The sequence below is a fragment of the Oculina patagonica genome, chromosome 2 (assembly GCF_052425735.1).
Source record: "Oculina patagonica isolate OP01 chromosome 2, crgOcupat, whole genome shotgun sequence".
Taxonomy (NCBI): domain Eukaryota; kingdom Metazoa; phylum Cnidaria; class Anthozoa; order Scleractinia; family Oculinidae; genus Oculina; species Oculina patagonica.
In genome coordinates, this window is record NC_135759.1 from 24,601,089 (window position 1) to 24,623,017 (window position 21,929).

The following is a 21,929-nucleotide window of genomic DNA, read 5'->3' on the forward strand; positions in this document are numbered from 1 at the left end:
CCCCTCGAAGAGTTGATTAATTCTTCCATTCTACTTCCATTAAAGGGGTTATTCAAGTGAAAAATTAAGAAAAGAGGTACTATTTTCTATCGAAGGTATATGAAAGGGGTACGTTTTCTGTAAAACTGGTATTTAATTTATTTTGTTTTAATTAACTTTATTGGGAAAATTTGAAAGGGTAAAAAAATGAGTACCCCTCACCCCCCTCTCAGGGGACTATGCATGAAACGGGTTTGGTCCAAAGGAGCGAAAGGGAAGACTGCCAAGTCCAAAATTTAAGAAAGTGAAATACTTTCGGAACTTTATGTATCCGACTAGTAAAGAAATCCGTTTTGAAAGTGAAGTAAGGTGTAGTCACAGTATAGTAGGTTGTCTTGTCGCAAATGAAAAATTTTCCTCTGCCATGCCAGTGTGTCTGCAAACATTTTTTTTAATTTATTCACCTCTGCAAACATTTTTTTCCAAAAAATCCAAACTATTTTTATACATATTGTGTTTGCAAGTAATTTATTTTGTCGTTTTAGATCCTGCAACAATTTTTTTGTTAATATAATTCATACCCTGATTAAAAATATAACACAAACAGCGGTGATAAACATTATGAAAAATCGCATTTTTATAAACTTGACGTTTCGTATGCTAAGCTACATACATTTTCAAAAGTATAACCGTTAAAATTTTTGGCAACTATTTATATATGTTATGAAAGGGGTCTGGAACCGAGACTGAGACAATTGATCTTCAGCAGTAATTAAATATTTACATTAGGTTAATAAAGTAACAACGTCTCACTGCCGACATTGGCATTTAAAGAAGGTTGTAGTTCATGAATGTATAAGGTCTCTTTAATCTTGCAGTGGAGGTCACCACCCCCCCCCCCCCCCCCATTTCACCCTCCAGAAAAATAATGGTCCGTCCCTAAACATGACTCACAAACATCTTCGTCACTTTTATATTGGGTGAAAGTAAAGTAAAGTGCTCTTTATATTACTAGATAATGCTTTCACAATTTTTCTTCGAAGACACGACGGAGAGTAAAAAGTCTATCAAGGGGGCAAGGGCACCCCATCCCAAAAAGCGAAGGAAACTGGTACTTAGTAGACAACCAGTGTTGTACCCAGTACTCTCTCTACTTTCAATATGGCGGTCCAATGAAGCACAGCTCTTGTCCTCAAAACAACAGTTATTTCCTATTTGTCCTCTTAAATGTGAAATAAGAAAAGCGCTTTGTGTAACGAAAACATGAGTACACTGACTAAATAGCATTAAAAAAGATGGATGGAACAGAGCTTCGACAAATTCGTGTTGTACATCAAGATACCGACGACGTCTTCAAACAACAGCAGACGGAAGATACGGTAAGCTCATGCAAGTGAAATTAGAGATTTCGCAGCTGTCGTTTATTGCGAGATTGCAGCTGAAGACTTTTTCGGGTTTTATAAGTTTACAATTTAAAAATCAAACTTAAGCAAGAATACTGGTAGATTACCCTAAACTTGCTGCTTTTATGAGCTGTTTATACGTTGCTAATGTGCACTGACAAGCAAAAAGCCTCAATAAACATTATTTGTATTAAGGTTGCCCTGAGGTTGCCTTTATGGAGGCATCTGCTTTCAGACTTGCGCGCCTGCAATAAAAAAGCCATAAACGAAAGACGAGCCTTGGTTTTATCTTCTTGCCAATGATACCTTTTATGTATTATAATGATATGTGTTTTTATATTTGTGTCAATAAATGTACATTTGTATAAACAAGGAAAGCTAATTTCTCATCCCTTATGGCAGAGTACTTGTCATTTTCAGTTTCAGTTACGTGAAATAGACGATGCAAGAGATACAACCTTCCTCCCAGGACCTTGCCAACACAACAAGAAGTTTGCCTGTGTTTTCCTTCCCTGTGCTGTGCCTCTATTCTACATTGGAGGGGAAATGTATGTACCTGTAAAAGAAATACTTTAGAGGTGCAGTTAAAATTGTTAAAGAGACATGTCCAGTTGTTTAAATCCAGGCATAACTAATCGATGATCAATGACATCAATTGGTAATCAATGAGTAATCGATGGGTAATCAGTTGATTAGTCATTGATTATTGGCGATGATCAATGAGTAATCGATGAGTAATCGAAACCCAAAAATTTTGTGGCCTATCGATTACTCATCGATGACATCGATTACTCATTGATGTAATTGATTACCTATTGATGTTATTGATTACTCATCGATGACCCATCGATTACTAATCAACTATCATACTGCACATGAAAGACACATTCCTTGCTTTCTTGTAACATTCTTTTGTGATTTTTTTATCTATGTTAGTCATATTTTGCTTTATAACTGGCATTCTTGTTGACGAAATTACGCCCTCACAAAAGGTCAAATAACCTTTCGGCATATCAGGACGTGAAGGGCTAAGCACAAATACAGATGATATTTCAATATTTCTCTTTACCCAACTCTTTATTTAATAACAAAACAATTGGACAGGAAAACCAACCAGTCTGGAAATGAAACTAACAAGTACGGAGACAAGAATCGCCGACTACATGGTTATAGATTTTGTTCGGTGGATGTTTGTCAGCAAAGTAAAACTGCTTCGGCTTAAGGAGACATAAGCACTTACATTACGCACCGGAACAGCTGCAAGCACTTTTACTTTCTGTGCTTTTTTCACGTTTTACCATGATATTGTTAGATTGTTATAGCGTGTAATACTTTTACAAGTTCCGGTTTTCAACCACGAGACTATATCGATGAGTAATCAATGCAATCAATGACTAATCGATGCAATCGATGACTAATCGATGACCAAATATTTGGTGGCATATCGATTAGTCATCGATTACTCATTGATCATCGGCAATAATCAATGACTAATCAACTGATTACTTATCGATTACTCATTGATTACTCATTGATTTTATTGATGTCATTGATGTCATCGATTAGTTATGCCTGGTTAAATTTGTATTTTATCCTATTAGAGTATTCTGAGAGTAGACTTTTGGTAATATTATTATTTATTATAACCCACTGTTTAATTTTTGTGCATGCTCATTGTACAAAACTTATCATGTGATACAAAATCAGACAAGGGGTAATGGACAAAGTACCCCCCCCCCCCATCTGATTTGATATCCACCGCCCGATTTTATGCACAAGTAAATAAACAAACAAACAAGTCAGTCACCTTTTCAGGTCACTTTCTAATCAAATTTAAGTGTAAAAAAATAATGTAAACCAATCAACTTGTACCGTAAAGTTCCGTGTATAAGCCGCACCTTTTTCCTCAAAATTTTGGTGAAAAATCGGGGGTGCGGCTTATCTACGGAAACATCTCTGGTTGGAGTTCCCAAAGGCCTATTCATAAAAAACTTTTCAAAACATCACTGAATAGACACATAACAACCTGAAAACTTTGTTGTCGTTCACTGCCTTTTCTTTCTTCTGCAAAGCTGTTTGCAGTGATGCCTGCCGGTCACTTCGAGGCATCGAAAGAGATCTCTTTTCGCCTCGTGCTAAGATAACCACAAGTACTCACGAGACAAAAAATGCTTGACCACTTCGCTTTTTTATTGACCTTCACTGCAAATGATTTTTTTGGATTATCAAACTCCTATTCTGCATGAAGTTTTTATCCTGTTGCGGGTAGCAGTCTCCAAGAATTTTGAAAAGGTTGTTTCTTCCGAGAGCCAAACCGAAAGACCGCCATGTTTGTTTTCATGCCCAGACTCCTCTCTTCATTTCAAAGCATTCATTCGCGTACGAATTTCATCGAGTGTTCTTGAGTGCTTAGAAGTGATTATCTTGAAAAAATGATATCAAGAGAGCATCTCAAGTTTAAGATATTGTGAATTCAAATTAAGAAAGAGGTATGACAAGTGAAATTTTGCTTTCGTAAGACTTAATTCATAGTAAACTTTGCAACAACTGCCGTGTCAGTGTTTTGAAACCGTGCTTGTTCGCCCTTGTTTGTTTATTAATAGCACTTCACTTGAACTTCAAACTTTTTTGTCTCATTTTTTTTTTTTGAAATTTGAGCTTCAAATCGGGGGTGCGGCTTATACACGGAACTTTACGGTATTTTATTTCAACCACAGTTACACCGTGATTATCACTGTAGGATATTTTCCTATTAACCAGCGATAAAGCATGTTGAAGAAATTAATTGGAAGGTTATGAAATAAATAAACCCTTTCCGGCTTGCTGGTGTATTGGAGGATAATACCCCTGGCTGAAAGATTGTCCCCAATTTTTACAGTTGCCCTTTGAAGCTTCACTTCTCGGCCAACTCTTCAATTTTCTAACAATCTTTCAGCCTCAGGCATTATCCTTCGATATATTTTATTAGAACTTTAGAACTTGTTTTCCGCTTCATACCATTATGCTTAGATAATTTTTCATGTCCTATGCTTATAGGAATTAAATTTTTTCTTACAATTCAAACACTTAGAATACAAAAGAGAAGCCCCCCTCCAATAATAACACATCCAAAAAAATAATCTCATCAAAAAGCCGTTTGAATTATTTAAGTTATATTGTTTCACAGGAAAGTACATTGATTTCATTCTTTTTCATCTCACATTTGTCACAGGTTGTTTGGATCAGCCGTTTTTGGAATTTTGATAATATATCTTGTTGATAGCACCTCAAGAACTAAACGAAGGTAGGGTACCATTTTTTTGTTAAAAAGATCATTTAATTTGATTATGGGTAATTAAATTGATATTTAAAGTCCAGTGTGTTTTTTTGCAGTTCTCTGGTTGCATATGTCCTTTCAGTTCTTATTTTCCAGTTGTCAGCAATGTATTGCCTTATTCCATTTCTGTGGTAAGTTTAACCAGACAATACATGCACTCAACTCTCTGTAGTATAATAATATTAAATGCTATACTGTCATGTATGCAACTTTGCAGTAAACCAATCATAAGTCTTGTCTACTGTCCTGATTTCCTGTGATATCAAGTCACTGACCTGATACTACTGGGTTGGGTACAGTCAATACATACAAGAACTACGCGTACTACACACACAATACATACACGTTTTGGTATACTCTGGTATCTGATCAGGCTTGTTTGGTCTCGCCATTAGTATTTTGGCTCAACTGCATCTTGCCAAAATAGGAACCATGGCTCAACCAAACTTGCCTAACACACAGCCAAAGTGTACCAAAAGCTAAGATTAGGTTTAAAAACAAAAATAGCATTCAATGTGATCTCTTACATGTACATTTATTAATTTAAGAAAACTTCTATAGTGCATGTATGTTAAATAAGAGTTATGAAGGCTAACAGCTCTGGTATTTTCTTTTACTCTGAAGGTCAGTTTGGTCTAGTCCAGTGACTTAAAAGTACAGCCTCATCCTTCCCCTCCTGATACTGTTCCAATAAAAACATACTACATGCAGTGATGACGACTTATTAATTTTATTTATTGTTTTCTTTTTGTCAACTGTAGGAAATCAATATTTAATCTAGGACTTATATTTATTTACAACGTATTTATTGTGCTATCAGGTAAGATGGATTTCAATGTGTAACGACTATGAATTTCTATAATAGATTTCCTAACATGTTGACCCAACAGTGTGGTTTTTATTCTTGATTGATTTTTGGATTAATTTTATTATAATTGATTATAAAGTCATTGCTTTTGTTATTGGTCAATTATTTCTTTTTTTGCTCCACTCTCCTCTTGTTTTATAATTTGAACAAGACCTTTTATCACTCAGTTCTTGAGAAATGAGAGATTATTAAATATGAGCTACATTGTATTTTATGTACCGGAAATGTTTTTTTACCATCTTTATACAGGTGGAGTTGGTCTTCTTCAGTTTAAGCAACTACAACATGAAGAACCAGAATTTGTAATGGTAGGAATGAATTTACTGCAGTTATAGATGATGTCCTAATAGTGTCTCTACTTTACTTTTGAACTATGTGTTTGTTAATGATCAAGACAGCCCAGTCTTATGCTAATTTTTTAATGTTCTTTTTGTACAGAATATGGAATATATTTTATATATTAGCTATCCAATAGTTGGTCAGTTAACGTTGACGGCAGTGTCAGGAAATGTGTCCAGCTGGTCTGTTGCACCATTCTTCTGTATTATATTTGGGTAGGTACACTGTAGAAATAATTCATGAGACACTAAGTACTGTAAAATTATTTTGTGTTGAGTTGAATCTGAGACATAGCTCTTCAGTGGGAAAGAATTATTAACAATAAGCACATGTATTGAAAGAGTACCGTTTTTTTTTTTTTCAGACTTGCAGTCAATAACCATTGATTTTTTGACATTTCAGATTTCTTTTTCTTCAAGTTTTCTACCCACCTAGTAGATCTTCCTTTATGTATCAGAATGTAGTTCATAAAGCTGGAGAGGAGAGACCTCCTGATCGTAAGTACTTTTCTCTACTATTGAGGAAAATGTCTTGGTTTTACAGGAATGCTCAGACAGTAGTTATAGTAGGAGGAATACGTGACAGCCGTTTAAATAGTTGGCAAACCATTTATATCAAATCAAGTGGGCCAGGTTTGAGTGCTGACCGAGGTCACTGTGGGATGATTGTTCTTGGGCAAGACACCTACTGGTAGATTAACTCTTTCTACTTAGGAGAATAAATGGGTACCTGCACTCTGTTAGGGAAACTTGACAATTCAATATGCTCTGTGGGTCATTGGTCCAAGTGTGACTTACGTGTTCACTACCTTGTTTGTTTCTGAAAAGTCAAGAAAATCCCTCACTCTGTAAGATCCTGGTTGTTTCTCACCTGTAACCTAGGGTTAATCTATTGGCTGATATCATTCTACAATTCTATGTGATTATAATAATAATGTACATATAACTTTCTTTCAGGTTTTATACTTAGCAGTCTTGAAAAGACACTGTTGTTAGTAAACTTAGTCACTGTCCCAGGTAGCATGTTTATTGTGATTAATTTTCTGGAGCTCTTACATCTTATGACCTGGGTGAGTACTACTTGGCTACATACATGACTGTATATTTGAGAGTAAATATTAACGATTATTAATAAAAATAAACAAACAAATAAATAAATAAATAGATGGATAAATAAACAAATTGCTATATTTAGAGAGGAGTCCGACGCCACATCAGCTCTTGCTGGTTTTCATGCGGGTCCTACATATATATCCAGGACGAATCGGAATTTGGAAATGTTGGTTTTTCAGGAGGGAGGAAAACCAGAAAACCCAGAAAAAAACTCTTGGAGCAAGGTCGAGAACCAACAACAAACTCAACCCACATATGATGCCGGATCCGGGAATCAAACCTGCGCCACATTGGTTGGAGGATGATGAGCCCTCTCACCACTGTACAATCCTTACTCCCTATTGCAATTATTTAAGTCTTGCATTTTAATTGTCTCGTCAATCCATGAATTAATACTTTATTTCATATAGGCTTTATTTCCTTAGAAGTACCAAGACAAGATCACTATCAAACAGTCTCTTCCTTGCTGAATTTCATTATTTCCTTTGCTTAGATCCTTGGGCGAACAATGTATTTCGGGTTATATATTCAATCCTCCCTTTATAAATTTTGTAATTGAACACGATGCATACTTGTACACATGTGCAAATAAAGAGAGGTGGTGAATGCCTGAGACACATCGTGGTAATTGACAATGCGTTGCTTTACCAAACAGGTTAAACTGCTCTTGTCTGGCCTTCTTCCTGTGTTTCTTTGTACATGTCTGGACATCAAAGAAGAAATTGAATTTTTAGGTAAAGCACGAAGCAGTAATGTTAATTATAAAATTGCCAAGGAATTACACTTGCTACAATAATGTTGGTCAGTTTAAGTTTATTATTAATATTGTTATAAGGTACCTGGTCTTCTTCATGCCATGCTTTATTGAGTTAATGCTTTCATGTATGTCATGAGCTTGAGCACATGAGTTTGAGCACTTTCCTAAAAATTTTAAGAAGGCAGTTGTGAACTTTCTTCTCATGAGTGTTGAGTAACAGTCAACTCTCTCTAAAACGGGCACCGTCGGAACCAGCTCCAACTGTCCGTCTTAGAGAGGTATCTGTCTTATAGGAAGTTTACCGGTAGTTACAGTTAAATGACTGAAAGATGGCGGGGACGGGATTAACACCGGGTGTCCATTAAAAGAGAGTTGACTGTATATGAGAACTAAGAGTTTTATAAGTCTACCAGCCATCGAGCCACAGTGCGAGCCATGCGAGCCACAGTGCAAGCCATGCGAGCCATGCGAGCCACTCAAGGCTGCTTTTTACGTTTGTTTTGCCACAATGACCAAGAAATCCAAATTTTTAAAGTTCATATGCTATAAGCATAAATATATCACTGTATTAATAGTGTTGCCACAACCAACAAATGAAAGCTAACCACAAGCAAACCGAGGTGGAACTAACCGCAAGCCTGAAACCAGGGTGGAACTAACTGCAGCAAACCGGGGTTAAACCGCAAGCAAACCTGTGTGAAAGCTAACCGCAAGCAAACTGGAGTAAAACTAACCACAAGTAAACCGGAGTAGAGCTAACCGCAAGCAAACAGGGGCGAAACTAACCCTTAACGCAAGCAAAATGAAGTTGAACTAACCGTAAGCAAACCTGACAATCCAGCCCATATTAAATTCCAACTCAAAAATTTAATTTGACATCCAAGAACAATCAAAGTCTGAAAGAGGTTTGCATAACGAGGTGAGCTGGTATTTTTATAATTTTATTAGTCATGACTTGCATGCCTCGCCTGGCTCGCATGCCTCGCCTGGCTCGCAGATTATGCAGGCCCGAGAACTAATGCATTTTTAAAGACAGTAAAAAGAAGCATGGCTGTGCCTCGTGCTTCTTTGTGGATGTCCCTTGTGTTCTTAAAAATTTCTACATGCTTATAGAACTCAACAGTCCACTTGGCATGTTTATCTCACTGTGAGTGTATATATATACCAGGTATATGTGTAGTTTGGCTATACATTTCTACTCAGTACTTAACCCTCGGACGTACAAGCTAACTCACACCCCCACCATCGTAGGCGTAGCGAAATTATTTTGAACTGAAAAGAAAGCCCTTAGCTTACTCTACAAGATGACATAATTTTAATTGGCTGTGACGTCATATGACGTCACGTGACGTCATTAGAGCCGCCATCTTGGATCCGCCATCTTGGATTTCAACATTTTCTTAGAAAGTCAGAAAATAATGGAAATTGATGCAAAATCAAGCCAGAATGCTTACGGAATGTAAAAATAAACACATCTTGCACTTCTGTTTTAAAAAACTGGAAAAAATTAAGAAAAATGGTAAAAATGACGATTTTTGGCAAGACCTGCTTGTATTTATGACGTTGCCATGGCAACGTCAAACACCATGGACACATGGTTGACATATCAAAATTTCTGCAAAGGATGAATGAACAGCTACTGAAAGTTTCAGCATTGTTGAGTAAATCGTTTTTTCAAAATTTGGAAAAAACCTTATGGGGGGGGGGGGGGTGGCATCCCCCCCTTGTACGTCCGAGGGTTAAATGGCTGGGTTTGTTTATCCCAACTATGTTGCCTTCACATTTATAAATAAGTTATATTGAGCTCTGCAACCATTTGTTGTTCTTTTTTTTCGACTTTTTTTGCTTGTTCTGCTTCAGCACTTCCGTTCTTGTAGAAAAAACGTGACTTGTCAAATTTACAAACGTTATATAACAATCAAAAACGTGAGTAGTCCAAATCTTACGTCACATAACCAATTAAGAATGTAAGGGGTTCAGCGCTCGAAGGCAGCGAAGTTTAAAACGATTAAGAACGCAATTTGTACTGGTACAAGTCTTTAGGCGCTAATATTAATTTAACCTAAAACGATTAACAACGCAAATTTGTACAGGTACAAGTCTTTCACACACTAAAACGTTGCTAATAGTTAACCAAAGGGAACTCATTTCGTGACAATTGATTATTTCTGCTGAGTTGCACAATTTAGAATTACAACATCATTAAATGTGTTAAGTGATATTTACAAGTGTTTTTGTAGCCTGTTGTGAAATTACTTCCGGTGTAAGCAGTAAACGCTAAACGGTTTTGCTTCTGTTCAGAAGTTAATGCATCGCCATTAGAAAAATAAACAGCAACTGTTTTACTGGAAATGTAGTCATTAGAAATGGCATGTGTAGCCGTAAGGTAAAGAATAATGCGAGGAGAAGCGGCTTTTGGTAATATCCAAACGAAAATTTACTTCTCAATGTGGGGTTAAGATTGTGTGACGAGACAAAAGGTAACTCTGTCGTGCGTAACCTTTATCGAGAACCCTGCACTAAGCCGAGTAGAAATCTTTCTAACTCGAAAGGAAAAAACTATTTCGATTAAATGCAAACGTCAAAGTTTACCATTTTTAACCAAGCCAAAGTATATGAGTCACAAAGCACCCAGCCGTCGCGACTGACAAATACAGCATTTCCTCCGTGAAAATAAAAAAAAAAAATGCTTGAACTGAAAGACGTTTGAATTCTTCCATGATATGTTCGAACAACAATGCTCAGGATAAACCTTCTACTCATACTAACTTCATGCAAAAGGTCGATATCTCGAAGAGATCTTTGATTATATTATGATAATGGTTATTTTTTTTAATCAGAATTTTCCAAAGATGCTGTAGCCAAAGTGAAATTAGGAACTGGACTAGGGAGCATGGTAAGTCTATATAGCCACACTCAAAATAAGTTCACACTCAATGGCTCTACAAAGATAATTATGTGATTGTCTCTAGTGTGTTACATACAGGTAATAAGTGGTAGCAGTAGTGGGAGAAATTGAGTTAGAGAAGTGGGTCATAACTTCTGAACTTTAAAACAACATTGCTACACATATACAGTTAAAATAACCTTGCATTTGTCTGGCCGCCAACTCACCTGGACATGACTGTCTGTGTAAAGGCCGATTTACACGGTACGATTTTGTCGCAAGCAACAAAATCGTACCGTGTAAATCGGCCTTAATGGCCCCTATCGTCATAGTTATGTGTTTTTTGCAGCACTGAATATAGACTTCAAGTAAAGGGCTAGTGCATGTAAGGTACTGAATGATAAACAAGCTGCCATAACATGACTCTGATTTCTCTGTCATTAATGGCAAAGCTGTAGCTTGAAAAGTAAATTGATCATAATATAAGATTGTAAGGAGACTCTTACGGATAGGGCTATCATTTCAACATTAACTACACTGTACATGTGAATTGCCTTCAGTAGAAGCATCAGTAGAAGCATGTAACATTTGGCCATGTCTCTCTTACTGTTAACTTCTTCAGGTGCTGTTGTGTATAATATTGATGTCATCTGGCACTGTGGGTGTACATATGCTGTCAGTTATGATAGGAAATATCATTTGTGGTGTTCTAATTGGTTTCACAAGTGGGCGAGAAAAATGGAAGGTACATACATTTGTACAAAAATGTGGAAAAATGCAAGAGAGTTCCATAAAGTTGAATGACACTTCTAAGTTGATCAAGTACAGTTGAATCTCAGTAACTCAAACCCTCAGTAACTCGAACCTCCTGCTAACTTGAACCTTTCCCGAATCCCTTCCAGGTCGTTTTCTTACTAATTTTGCCCTGGATAACTCGAACTCCCAATATCTCGAACCTTTTTCGATTTCCCTTGAAGGTTTGAGTTATCGGGATTTAACTGTAGGTAAAAGAGTAGAATTTTTCCTTGAGGTAGGGTAGGCCAGACCTTCGTATCCAGAGTGTGCAGGTCATTTCACCTGCCATATCATAATATCAGGCTTTTCATTTAAGCCATCTTATTTGTCAAATACAGGTACAGAATTGAAAAATGGTTCTTTGTAATAATTTTATTGTAAAGGTTACCAGTACATTTTTTCTTCAGAATTGAAAAAGGTTGAACATTTTATTATTATGTTCATGCATTAAATGACGATATTCTAGTATCAAATGAAAAATGATAAAAATCATGCTGTCTTGCATGTACAACTACAAATCACACACTTTAACTGAAGTGAAAATTTTATATTTGCAGATGTACCAGTACATACTGTATGTAGCACTTATTGTTGTGTCCTTACTTGGTTTGTGTACATTGCCATGGTCACTTGTGTATCCTTGATAACTTAATAGCCCTGTGACATCTTAATTAGAGTTAGAGACGTTAGATACAACATCGGGAATGTTAAAAGCAGATCACGACAAACAAAGGAAAGTGTGGAAGCAAACTAAGACCCACAAAAACAACCATGCTCTTTACCTGGAAAACTACAGTAAAATAGAATCATTAAACATAGCATTTCTTCACTTCTTCAGGGCTTTGATCAGGGATGTAGCTAAGAAAACGCTAAGCGGGATCAACAACAAGCCCAGCTGGCCTTTCTGGCATTGGCAGCTCTTAAAGTTTACCTAAGTCTTTGTTTTCATGTGAAATTTTAGCCGGATTTAAGTTCTCTTTCAGCCGGTGAAATTAGCCGGCAGCCGGCCCTTAGTGACAACCCTGGGTATCAAGTATTACCGGTATCCCTTTCCCAATGATTACATTACAAAGATTATTGGCTCATATTTGTTATCACAACCTTGACAACAAGAAAAGGTATCAATTCTCTATTATCTCTCTTCCCCTGTGGGGAGTTAATTTGCTTATTGGATTAGTAACATGTGTTTCAGTGCTGTGTGTATTTGTAGCTTCTGGTCCTGACAGGGAATGGTTAAATCCTCTCCTGGTCACTCAGTCATTAGGTAAGTCCCATTAGCATACTGTATTTTCTCGATTAAATGCTGGGTACCAAATAAACGCCTGGTCTCCAAGGTAAGGTTGAAAATAGGTCCCTAAAATACTTATTTAGGGTATAATAAGTTGTATCTATATCAGCCAGATACATTTTTGTTAAAAAACACAAATAAAAACCGTTTCTTAATGAATACCAGGCTTGAAAAACTGCCGGAGTCGAATTAACGCCGGGTCCACCAGGTCAAGTTTGTAATAAATGCCGGGGGCGTCTAATTGAGAAAATACGGTATTTTGTAGGAAACATGGTGATCTAAAAGTTAGCGTGCTGGGTTCCAAATCGAGCAGTCTGGGTCCAAGCCCAAGCTGGGGTCACTTGTGTTGTGTTCTTGTGCAAGAAACTTTACTCTCACAGTGCCTCTCTCCGCCAAGGTTTATAGATTGGTACTGGCCAATTTAATGCTGGGGATAACTTTGCGATGGACTAAAATCCCATCCAACATAGCCCAGGGAGGAGTAGACATTCTCCTAGTACCAGGATTAACGCCAGCTTGATGGGCCACCAGTCCCAAACACAGACTTAACCTTTTTTCACTAGCATATTTTACAAAATGCAAATGCATTACTTAATTTTCTTAGTTGATTGAAAGATGATTAATAACTTGGATAACGGTTGCTGTATTACTTAATGGAAATCAGTCAAAAAAATACATAATCTGTAGGTCATTTCCATTGTCTCTTCTTGCAGGGTTTGTGCTTTGTGAAAATGTTCTTGCATCAGAAAATCTCTATCCAGTTTACTTTCTTGTTGGAACCATGCTCTTTGCTGGTTACATCTCTGAAAGGTACAATTCAGTCTTTTCAAATTGTCTAACGCTATTAAGGTATGAAGCGTATGCACATGTAGATTGCAACTAATAAGTAAGTCAATATGAGCAGTTTACAACAGGGAGTTTATCTATGACGCCTTCGTTATTAACCCTTCTGGCTCCCGTCGTACTCATTTTAAATTGGAAAGAATACTTTAATAATACAGTAAAAACTCTGATATAACGAAGTAGCAAGGGGACTGGGAAAATGTTCTCGTTATAACGGGTCGAAACGGGGATTCTATACTATTTTATAGTTAGTAACTTTCTTTAATTTGGGCAGGCTGAAGAAATTATGGTCTGTTATACCGGGGATTTTGTTAAAAGAGAGTTAATTATATTAGAGTTTTATTGTACTTGGATAGCAGGTATCTAACGTTACAGATTGGTTGGTTGGTGGATGCATCAAGGAAATGTAGAGTAAAGCAAGAACGCTGGCATGAGGGTGGATATTTAGAAGATACAGACCACTTTGCACACTAATGAACTTAATAGGGTAACCATTGACTGGCAAAAAATCTGCATTATGCTTTAAACGGAGATTATTGACCAAATCTAATTTCTGTTGTTAGGTTACACAGTGTAGGCAGGATTCACTCCCAGTCCATGTTACTGTGTATTGCTGTTCACGGTTCCAAGGTGCCCCTGTGTTTATCCATGGTCCTCCCCTATACACAGACAGCCTCTGTATTGCTGCCCAGCATAGTCCTTATATCACCTGCAGTGCTCATGTTCCTCTTTGCATTTGTTGTATGCAAGATAATTGAGGCACCTAAGGGCCTGACGTTAAATGAGGTAGGTTAAAAAAATTGTCATATTTGTTTCTGTACTCAATAACAAGATTCGCTTTGCATCATGATTTTCCAAGCAGTTTGAAATAACTAGGTGGGATGCATGATGTTCCAGTGGTCAGTTCATTGGACTCCAAGACTAGATCGAGAGAAAAACGATAACTCTTTTTCATTATTGTACATTACCACGATGAAACAACGACAACCTTTTTTACGACACGTTTATGATGAAAGCAAAAACACGAAAATACGATCGACCAACTCTCACTTTGATGCCAAGAGGAAATTGTAGGAGTGGCCATTATCCTGAAGAACAACTGTTGTTGCTGATATGTTCTTTAAAGTGTTATTTTGAGCCTCTTATGGATGACATTAATTCTGACTCGTGCTTAATACCTGTAGGGATTAAAGCTTTGTATAGCTTCAGGAATTGCAACAGTTGGAGCATACGATGTTCTTGTGCTTCCTTTGTGGTTTATGATGACTTACAGAATTCCGTCACCAGCTGACGTCTTCGGTATGTGCCTCAGTTTCGACCTACCAATGTACAGTACTATTCTGTGAATACATTACCAGTAGTCTGCACTGCAGACATTTTGAGTGAATCAACAGTATACAGACATTTCTCACTCCTCCCTGCACCTTTTAGCCCTACACTACTCCCTAGAACTGTGCATTTGTCATTTCCAAAAGATCGGAATTAGCCATTAGTCGTTCGCCAAAACGCCTCCGAACTGTAGTAAACCAACCCCTTAATATGTCCTTCTCTGTATAAGTGGTCGTGTAATTGACTTAAAAAGGACCCACCTCAGTGTTGGATTAAGGATGCATTAAACAAATATTTTTTTGTATTTCAGCTGGAGTACTGTTTATCTGGGGAGCCTTGTGCCTCAAGCTCTCTCACGTGCACTTTTCACACAATCTGTTTCTTAAGAGGCTTAATGTCCTTGCTATGTGTGTGAGTGTTTTACTTGAAATTATTCAACCGGACTTGAGCATATACAGGGTAAGAAGTGTGTTTGTCAAAGAAGTATTACTATTTTTGCATGAAATAATGAAAATGTAAGTTTTCTTTCGAACACAGGAGGCAATAACACGAGTCAAAAATAGAAAAGGCTATGATTTTTGTCAGTTAACAAGGAGTCGTTTGACTTTGTGCATTCCCCTGCAGTCAGATACGATCGGTATCAATTTTGCGGAGTTGTGATTTTTTCCTTGTTGGTTTGTGCCACAGTTTAAATAAACATAAGAAATAACAGGAAAATATCATAAACATAAGAAATAGCCCAAGGAATAAAATATTCTAATTAAAAATCCACATCAGCTGTATATTGAAGTAGAAAAAAAGGTTGGTGTTTTGAGGAGAAAAGTAAACCGAAGAACGTAGTGCCTTAGAGCCAACAACTCAATTCACCTGCCTGAGTCATGCTAAGATCTGAAAACCATACCCAGGCCACACTGGGGGAACGCAAAATTTACCAGTGGATGTCTTAATTAACTTAAGTAAATGTTACTTTGCAGTAATATAGTTTAAGAGAAGATTGGCTCCGCTAAAAACTGTCGGCCGTTTGTTGGCCGATTGTCAGCCGACTGATCGCCGACTGACGGCAAACAATTTTAGGCGAGTAAAAGTACGTCTACTGATTAATACGCTTACTTTACCAGGTACTGCAAGGTTCTGTCACATATGTGGTCTCATTATTCTACCCAGCCTTCACTACTGAAAATGTTTTGTTATCAGAGTAAGTCGTGTACAGTCATGTATTGGGGAATATATGCCTTTGTCAGTCGAAATGCAGCAAGGAATTGTTTTAGAAAGATTGCTACGCGTAAATTAAATTAAATATCTCAAAGATACTTGTTACCTCACCCTTGTGCGGATTTGTGTTTTCTGCTGTTCGAAGTGGCATGACTTAAGATTTTTCTGCACCAGGTGGTGTTCCATTTCCTGTACGTCTTTTAAGTTATTTTACCATTTATTAAAATCAACTTGTACGAAAAACACAGTACAGATGCTGTTTAGTGTACAGACTCCACTTGACTTCTTTGCTGCTACAGATAGAGATCAGCTGATTTGTCGTCATTAGGGAGACTGAAATAATTGATTTCCTTTTTTTCAGGGCTGTAGTCCTCCCATGGCTTATTCTTATTGCTATATCAGTGCTAATAGCGGTGCTAACGAAGGTGATAACCTTGGAACAGGCGCCATGGTCACAGACGGTCGCCATCGCTGTTTTCATTGGTTTGGTACCCGGGTTAAAGGCTTCCTCCATGGTGAGTCTGAAGTAGTGTTCAAACAACCCTCCATCACGGCGGCTGTTAAGTGTGACCTACTCAAATCCCTAACGTCACTGCCTGTTGTTTTTCTCTTTGTCATGATAGATGCTTCCTGTTTTTCGTCCTCCTTTGGTCTGTCTCTTGTTTGGAATTTCATCCGCCGCTACATTTTATTTATTGATGCTGTCTTGGAAGCCGATTCATGGACAAGCACCTGTTAATCTGAGGTATCTAAGTGTGTAATTTACCAGATGCTAGACTATGGTTAAAGAGTGAAATGGGCGGGGAAATGGGAAGGCTTGATACAAAAAGCTTAAGATCGAGTAACGTTTTTCTCGTTAGCTGTTGTTTCAAGTGAGAAAGTACATAACACATTTCGCTCGTGGACGCAAAAAACATACCAACATGGCCCAGGGCTGACGGTGTTTAGTTTAGTTTTCGTGTTTTATCATGGTCCGTAGAGTTTGTTATTCATAACAAACCAGCCATGGGCTGTAAATTTGCACATTTGATTTTCTTGTTTGTTCCTAGAATTCACCCGTTCTAAAGCTCTCACTCAATTTCAGCTCCACTAAAAACGTAGCTAATTAGTTTATTTTGTTTCTATTTTTAGCTCTCCTTTCTTAGTTCTTACTGGCTGTTTTCTGGCCTGTGTTTTGTCAGAAATGCTTACTTCCACCCGCCTTGATTCACGCAAAGGTTTGTGAACACAATTCATTAACACAGATTATTCAGCATCAGAATTCTTTTTTTACAAATCATTTGTTTCTTACATTTCCTTTTTCTGTTCCTAAGGACCCCACACGCCGTCACAAGTCTCTTCCAGCTTGTTATATCACTTGTGCCTTTATCTTATTTTGGGTCTTGGACTAAAGAGAGATGCTGTGGCACAGGAAGAGAGCCTGGTAACTAGTGTGAAAACGTGATGTATTCAATGTTTTGACTGATTTCTTACTTTAATAAACCTGTTCAATAAACAGTAGGGAAATAAGTGCCAGTTTTGGCAAATCTTCGTTGAAGCACTCGAAGAATTTCCGAATCATTTCATTCAATCAAAAACTAGCGCGAGCGCTCACGAGTACTCCGAAAGCCGCCACGCGTGTAAATACGTCATGTTGCTTAGCAACTTCTGGGGCAAAAACTGCGGGCTCAGGCACTTCTCGAAGAAGTGATGTCGCCATCAACTGGCACCTATTCCCCCGACTGTAAACGCGCTTGTTACTTATTTGGGGTTGTTTGCTTTTGGCTTTTACCTACAGGAAGAGAAGAAAGGGAAGCTTCCTTCTGGACTCGTTCTTCAGAGTTTTTCATTTTTCTCCAACATCTCCATCTCCATTTCATTTTTCTTGGCTCTGCTATGTTCTCCTTCGGATTACTGGGAGTTATGGGTAGGTGGTTTCTCAATAATGATAGTGGAGCGATTTTCACTTGAGTGTCGTAAGTTATTCGCGTTTGCTTTGGTTTTATATTTCTACGCTTAGTGATTAGTTTAAAAAACTCGCGCCACTTTCCCAACCAATCAGAAGTAAAACCAAAACGAATCATGTGTCGTTTACTCACGTTTTCCCGCGCTTTGCGCCAGCTACATGTATTTGCTTCGAGTTTTCATTGGTTCTCTGGACTGTCTGTGAATATTTTGGATTTGATTTTTCGACACTCAATCGAAAATCGGAATAAAAATATACTTGGCTATGTAAAAAGTATGGTGCTTCTATAACCTGTGTTACTCTCCTTATAGTGCGAATGTCTTTCTTTTTCGTAGATAACATGTGCCATTATTTTATTGTTGTTTCTGAGGCCGGAAGGAACTCCTTACATCCGGGGCATTCGGCTCCAGTTTCCGCCGGCCCTGCCTGCGGCAGTGGCTCTTGCTTTGTGCATGTACCCTAGGACTGTAACTGAGGCGTTACCGGCTCAGATTACATGGCTGTCAGTAGTTGGTAAGTGAACATTCCTACAAGAATCAAACCATGTGTAGCTGATCTGGCACAGTAAAATCTTAAAGAGCAAAGAAGAGAGCTTTGAAGTTATAGACACATGTAGCAACTTAAGGTGGTACATATGGCTGAAATGCGTCCTAAGATAGCCCATTTTAAATCTTTTGTTCACTTTGTTTTAATCCTTAAATTCACTACTCTACAGTATTTTTTACCGCAGAATCAAAGTTGAATTCAAAACTTTCGATTTCCGTTCATAAAGGTGTGAAAATTGACAGATAAAAATGTCACTCAGTTGTAAAGAAAGCCCTATGGTAACATATTTGTCATGTACAGTAGCTGTTCAATTCAAATTACCTGAAGAGCTACAAACGTCTCTTTGAAATTCCTTCACCCGCACCTCATATGTATGGGGACATTTACATTCGTAAATTAATCGTTTATATATATAAAGCATCTGTGTTGTAGAGCTAGATAAGATGAATGTTTTCAAGGCAGGTACAGGTACATCTAAAGGTTGTAGGAAATTGCAAAAGAAGCCTCTACACAGCAAACCCTTACGCTGAACAGCGAAGAGTTTTACTTTTAGGTTTATTGGGTGGTTATTGCACTTATTTGACTGCTTGTACAGGTATTATCACTTTTTATTTTCCATTTTTTCTTCTTTTCGTTATTAGCTTAAGAAGTTAGCTCACTTGTTGTGACAGTTCTAAGCATTTTATAAATTCCTTTATCCATACATTAGTTGTATACTACAGCTACATTACTGTTTTTCATTGTTATGACTTTGTTTTACAGGTTATATTTTAGAGATGATGTTCCTGGTATGTTCCTTACCGACATATGTGGTCTTGGTGGATGCGTTATGGCGTGCAGGCGAGATTTCTTTACTTGAACAACAGTTGGTGATGTTTACAGCTCCTAGTAATGTGGTACTCCTGATCTACTGCAGCACTCTGTCAGCAAGAATCTTAGGTTTTGTTGGAATTGCTGCAGTCTATTGGTTGTTTTATTATGTAAACATTACGGAAAGTAAATAGATTTTTAACTTGTAACTCTCGACTGGCTTATTACCTTTCATTAAAAATTGTATGCAAGCTCTCCACCCTTCATACCCTACCCTTCCAGCATCCTGCTGTTCCTAAAGAACAGTAAAAGTTCTAGATATTTCATTGTGTTTTTGTCTTGAGCAATGCCTTCTGCGTGATGGATGTGGAAGGAGGATGACAAAAGTATGCTTGCAAGCGCGGGTGATGCGCGTGATGCTGGGGACAAATCTTGTACTAAATTATGTGCCAAATCACCCACCAAGCCATGCTGTGTTTCTTCACATCTCAAATATGTTAGTTTTAACTAAAATATTAAAATATATTTAAATAGTTAGAAGCCACCTGCAGTTGTACAACACCGGTTTATCAATCTTCAACGTCAAAAGTACATACATGTATATATTTTCCTTAGTTTCCTAGCATTTCTTTTTGTTGTGAGGTTTTGTCTTTGTTGTTACCATCACAATACTTACGGCCAGCATGCTTGACTCGGGCAGTAGTGTAGCAGCTATTGTAAGCTTGTAATTCTACTGCTCCCCTCGTGAAGCAGTTGCTATTGTTTTGGAGACTTGGGACATTCTACCCATAGTTGTTCTATTCTCTTGGAGGGTAGCGAGCCATTCGTGTAAGCCCTTGCGAGAGATTATCCCGACCCGAATCTACAAGACAAGAGAAAGTTATTTCAGAGACAAACATCAGGGTACTTTTGTTGGAAATCAAATCCTTAGGAACTTTGCAAAAAGTTAGAAAATTCCAAATTACTCCCCTTTTTTCAGTTGAAACCGAACAATAAGATACTTCCGCGCCATTATTCAAATGCTTCTAGACCAGTTGGCTATGTACAAAGCGTGATCGAGGATTTGAACTCGGGACAACCGAAAAACAAATTCAGCTATTGACAGGGGCAGGTCTTGAACCGGGGACCTCCAGATTACAACACAAGCTTGCGCCCTAAACCACTCGGCCATTTTTCGTTGGGTGAATGGGTGAACCTCTTCCAGTTCTCTGTGAAGACAACCCAGCTGCCTTTGTTAACAATGTTTGTGATAAGAGCTATTTGTTTTGACCAATACAATGTTTACGTTACGTTAAGGTCAACAGAGAGACCTGAACTAAACATACCCTCAAGGTCATTATCCTGAAATAGAACTGAACATAGATTTTTAACCAAACTTCGCCAGGTTTATTACTTTAAGGAACTTAAATTTTGAAATTAAAAAGGGAGGGGGGGGTCACAATATTCGTTTAGGAACAGGAAGACCTTGTATATTCCATATTAATTCTTTTATAAATCCTCTGCGAGTGCTGGCAAAGTACACAATGTTAGCGCTAATTTAGTTTTCAAACCCAAAATATGAGAAAAAAATTGATAGGTCACTATACTCGTTTACGAGAAAGGGACAACTTAATTGTCTCGCGGACTAAGCCGCACAGAAAAATGCCGCCATTTTTTTTTGTGCGCGCGCTAATTACGCGAAATGCAATACAGGGCAATTTAAGCAACTCCTGGTAAAAAAAGACAAGCAAATAAATTTCGTTAAAACGAAAATGAGCTCGGAACTGATCACGTTCACTGAAGTAAAAGACAAGAATTACATTGTCAGTACCGGTGGAGAGAAATCATGAGATCTTCAGAGATAATTTGATTAATTTACAGCTATGGTATCTATAGCTAGTCCAACAGTATTTCCAATCCAGTAAATCGCTTATCCATCAGTCTAAATAATTTTTTGGATTTGCGAGCCAATCAGAATTAATATAACTTATAATTATTACTATGTCTAATTCCAACAATTAAACGTTTATAGGCAGGTGATAAATTACTGGATAAGGTACCGGTAATTTTTAGGGTCCTCGGCGAAATACACCGATGAATATAATTTATGCAAGGGCTAGAATCGTTAAAAAATTTCGGGTGAAAAATGTCTTGCCATGGCATTTAGCATTCCTTTCTAAAAAACGTCTTTAATAAATATATATAAAACTTGCGCAAATGCTAACTCTTTTATCTGACTAAATTCGGAACAACTGATATAATTTATGCAAGGGCTAGAATCGTAAAAAAATTTAGGGTGAAAAATGTCTTGCCATGGCATTTAGCATTCCTTTCTAAAAAACTTCTTTAACAAATATATATAAAACTTGCGCAAATGCTAACTCTTTTATCTGACTAAATTCGGAACAACTGAAGGTGCGCGCGCAAGTCTGAAAAAGACAAGACTTCGAATTTCGGTGCTCGCGCGACCCGCCACAAGCTAAAGTACTGACGGTATTTTGAAAGTTTTACGTCTTGGCCG

General features: G+C 37.6%; 1 protein-coding gene across 1 annotated transcript; it reads left to right on the top strand.

The window, feature by feature from the left end:
• Positions 1 to 1,121: 1,121 nt before the first annotated feature.
• Positions 1,122 to 19,638, top strand: LOC144643705 (uncharacterized). The gene is made up of 26 exons (XM_078503034.1): positions 1,122 to 1,358; positions 1,803 to 1,930; positions 4,594 to 4,665; positions 4,755 to 4,829; positions 5,460 to 5,518; positions 5,816 to 5,874; positions 6,005 to 6,120; positions 6,308 to 6,402; positions 6,862 to 6,974; positions 7,673 to 7,751; positions 10,615 to 10,670; positions 11,284 to 11,406; positions 12,014 to 12,090; positions 12,575 to 12,720; positions 13,458 to 13,554; positions 14,151 to 14,373; positions 14,772 to 14,886; positions 15,227 to 15,375; positions 16,035 to 16,111; positions 16,490 to 16,643; positions 16,752 to 16,873; positions 17,260 to 17,345; positions 17,442 to 17,551; positions 17,906 to 18,034; positions 18,409 to 18,586; positions 19,382 to 19,638. The coding sequence occupies exons 1-26, from the start codon at positions 1,275 to 1,277 to the stop codon at positions 19,621 to 19,623; spliced, it is 2,964 nt and encodes a 987-aa protein (XP_078359160.1). The 5' UTR covers positions 1,122 to 1,274; the 3' UTR covers positions 19,624 to 19,638.
• The last annotated feature ends 2,291 nt before the right edge of the window (positions 19,639 to 21,929 follow it).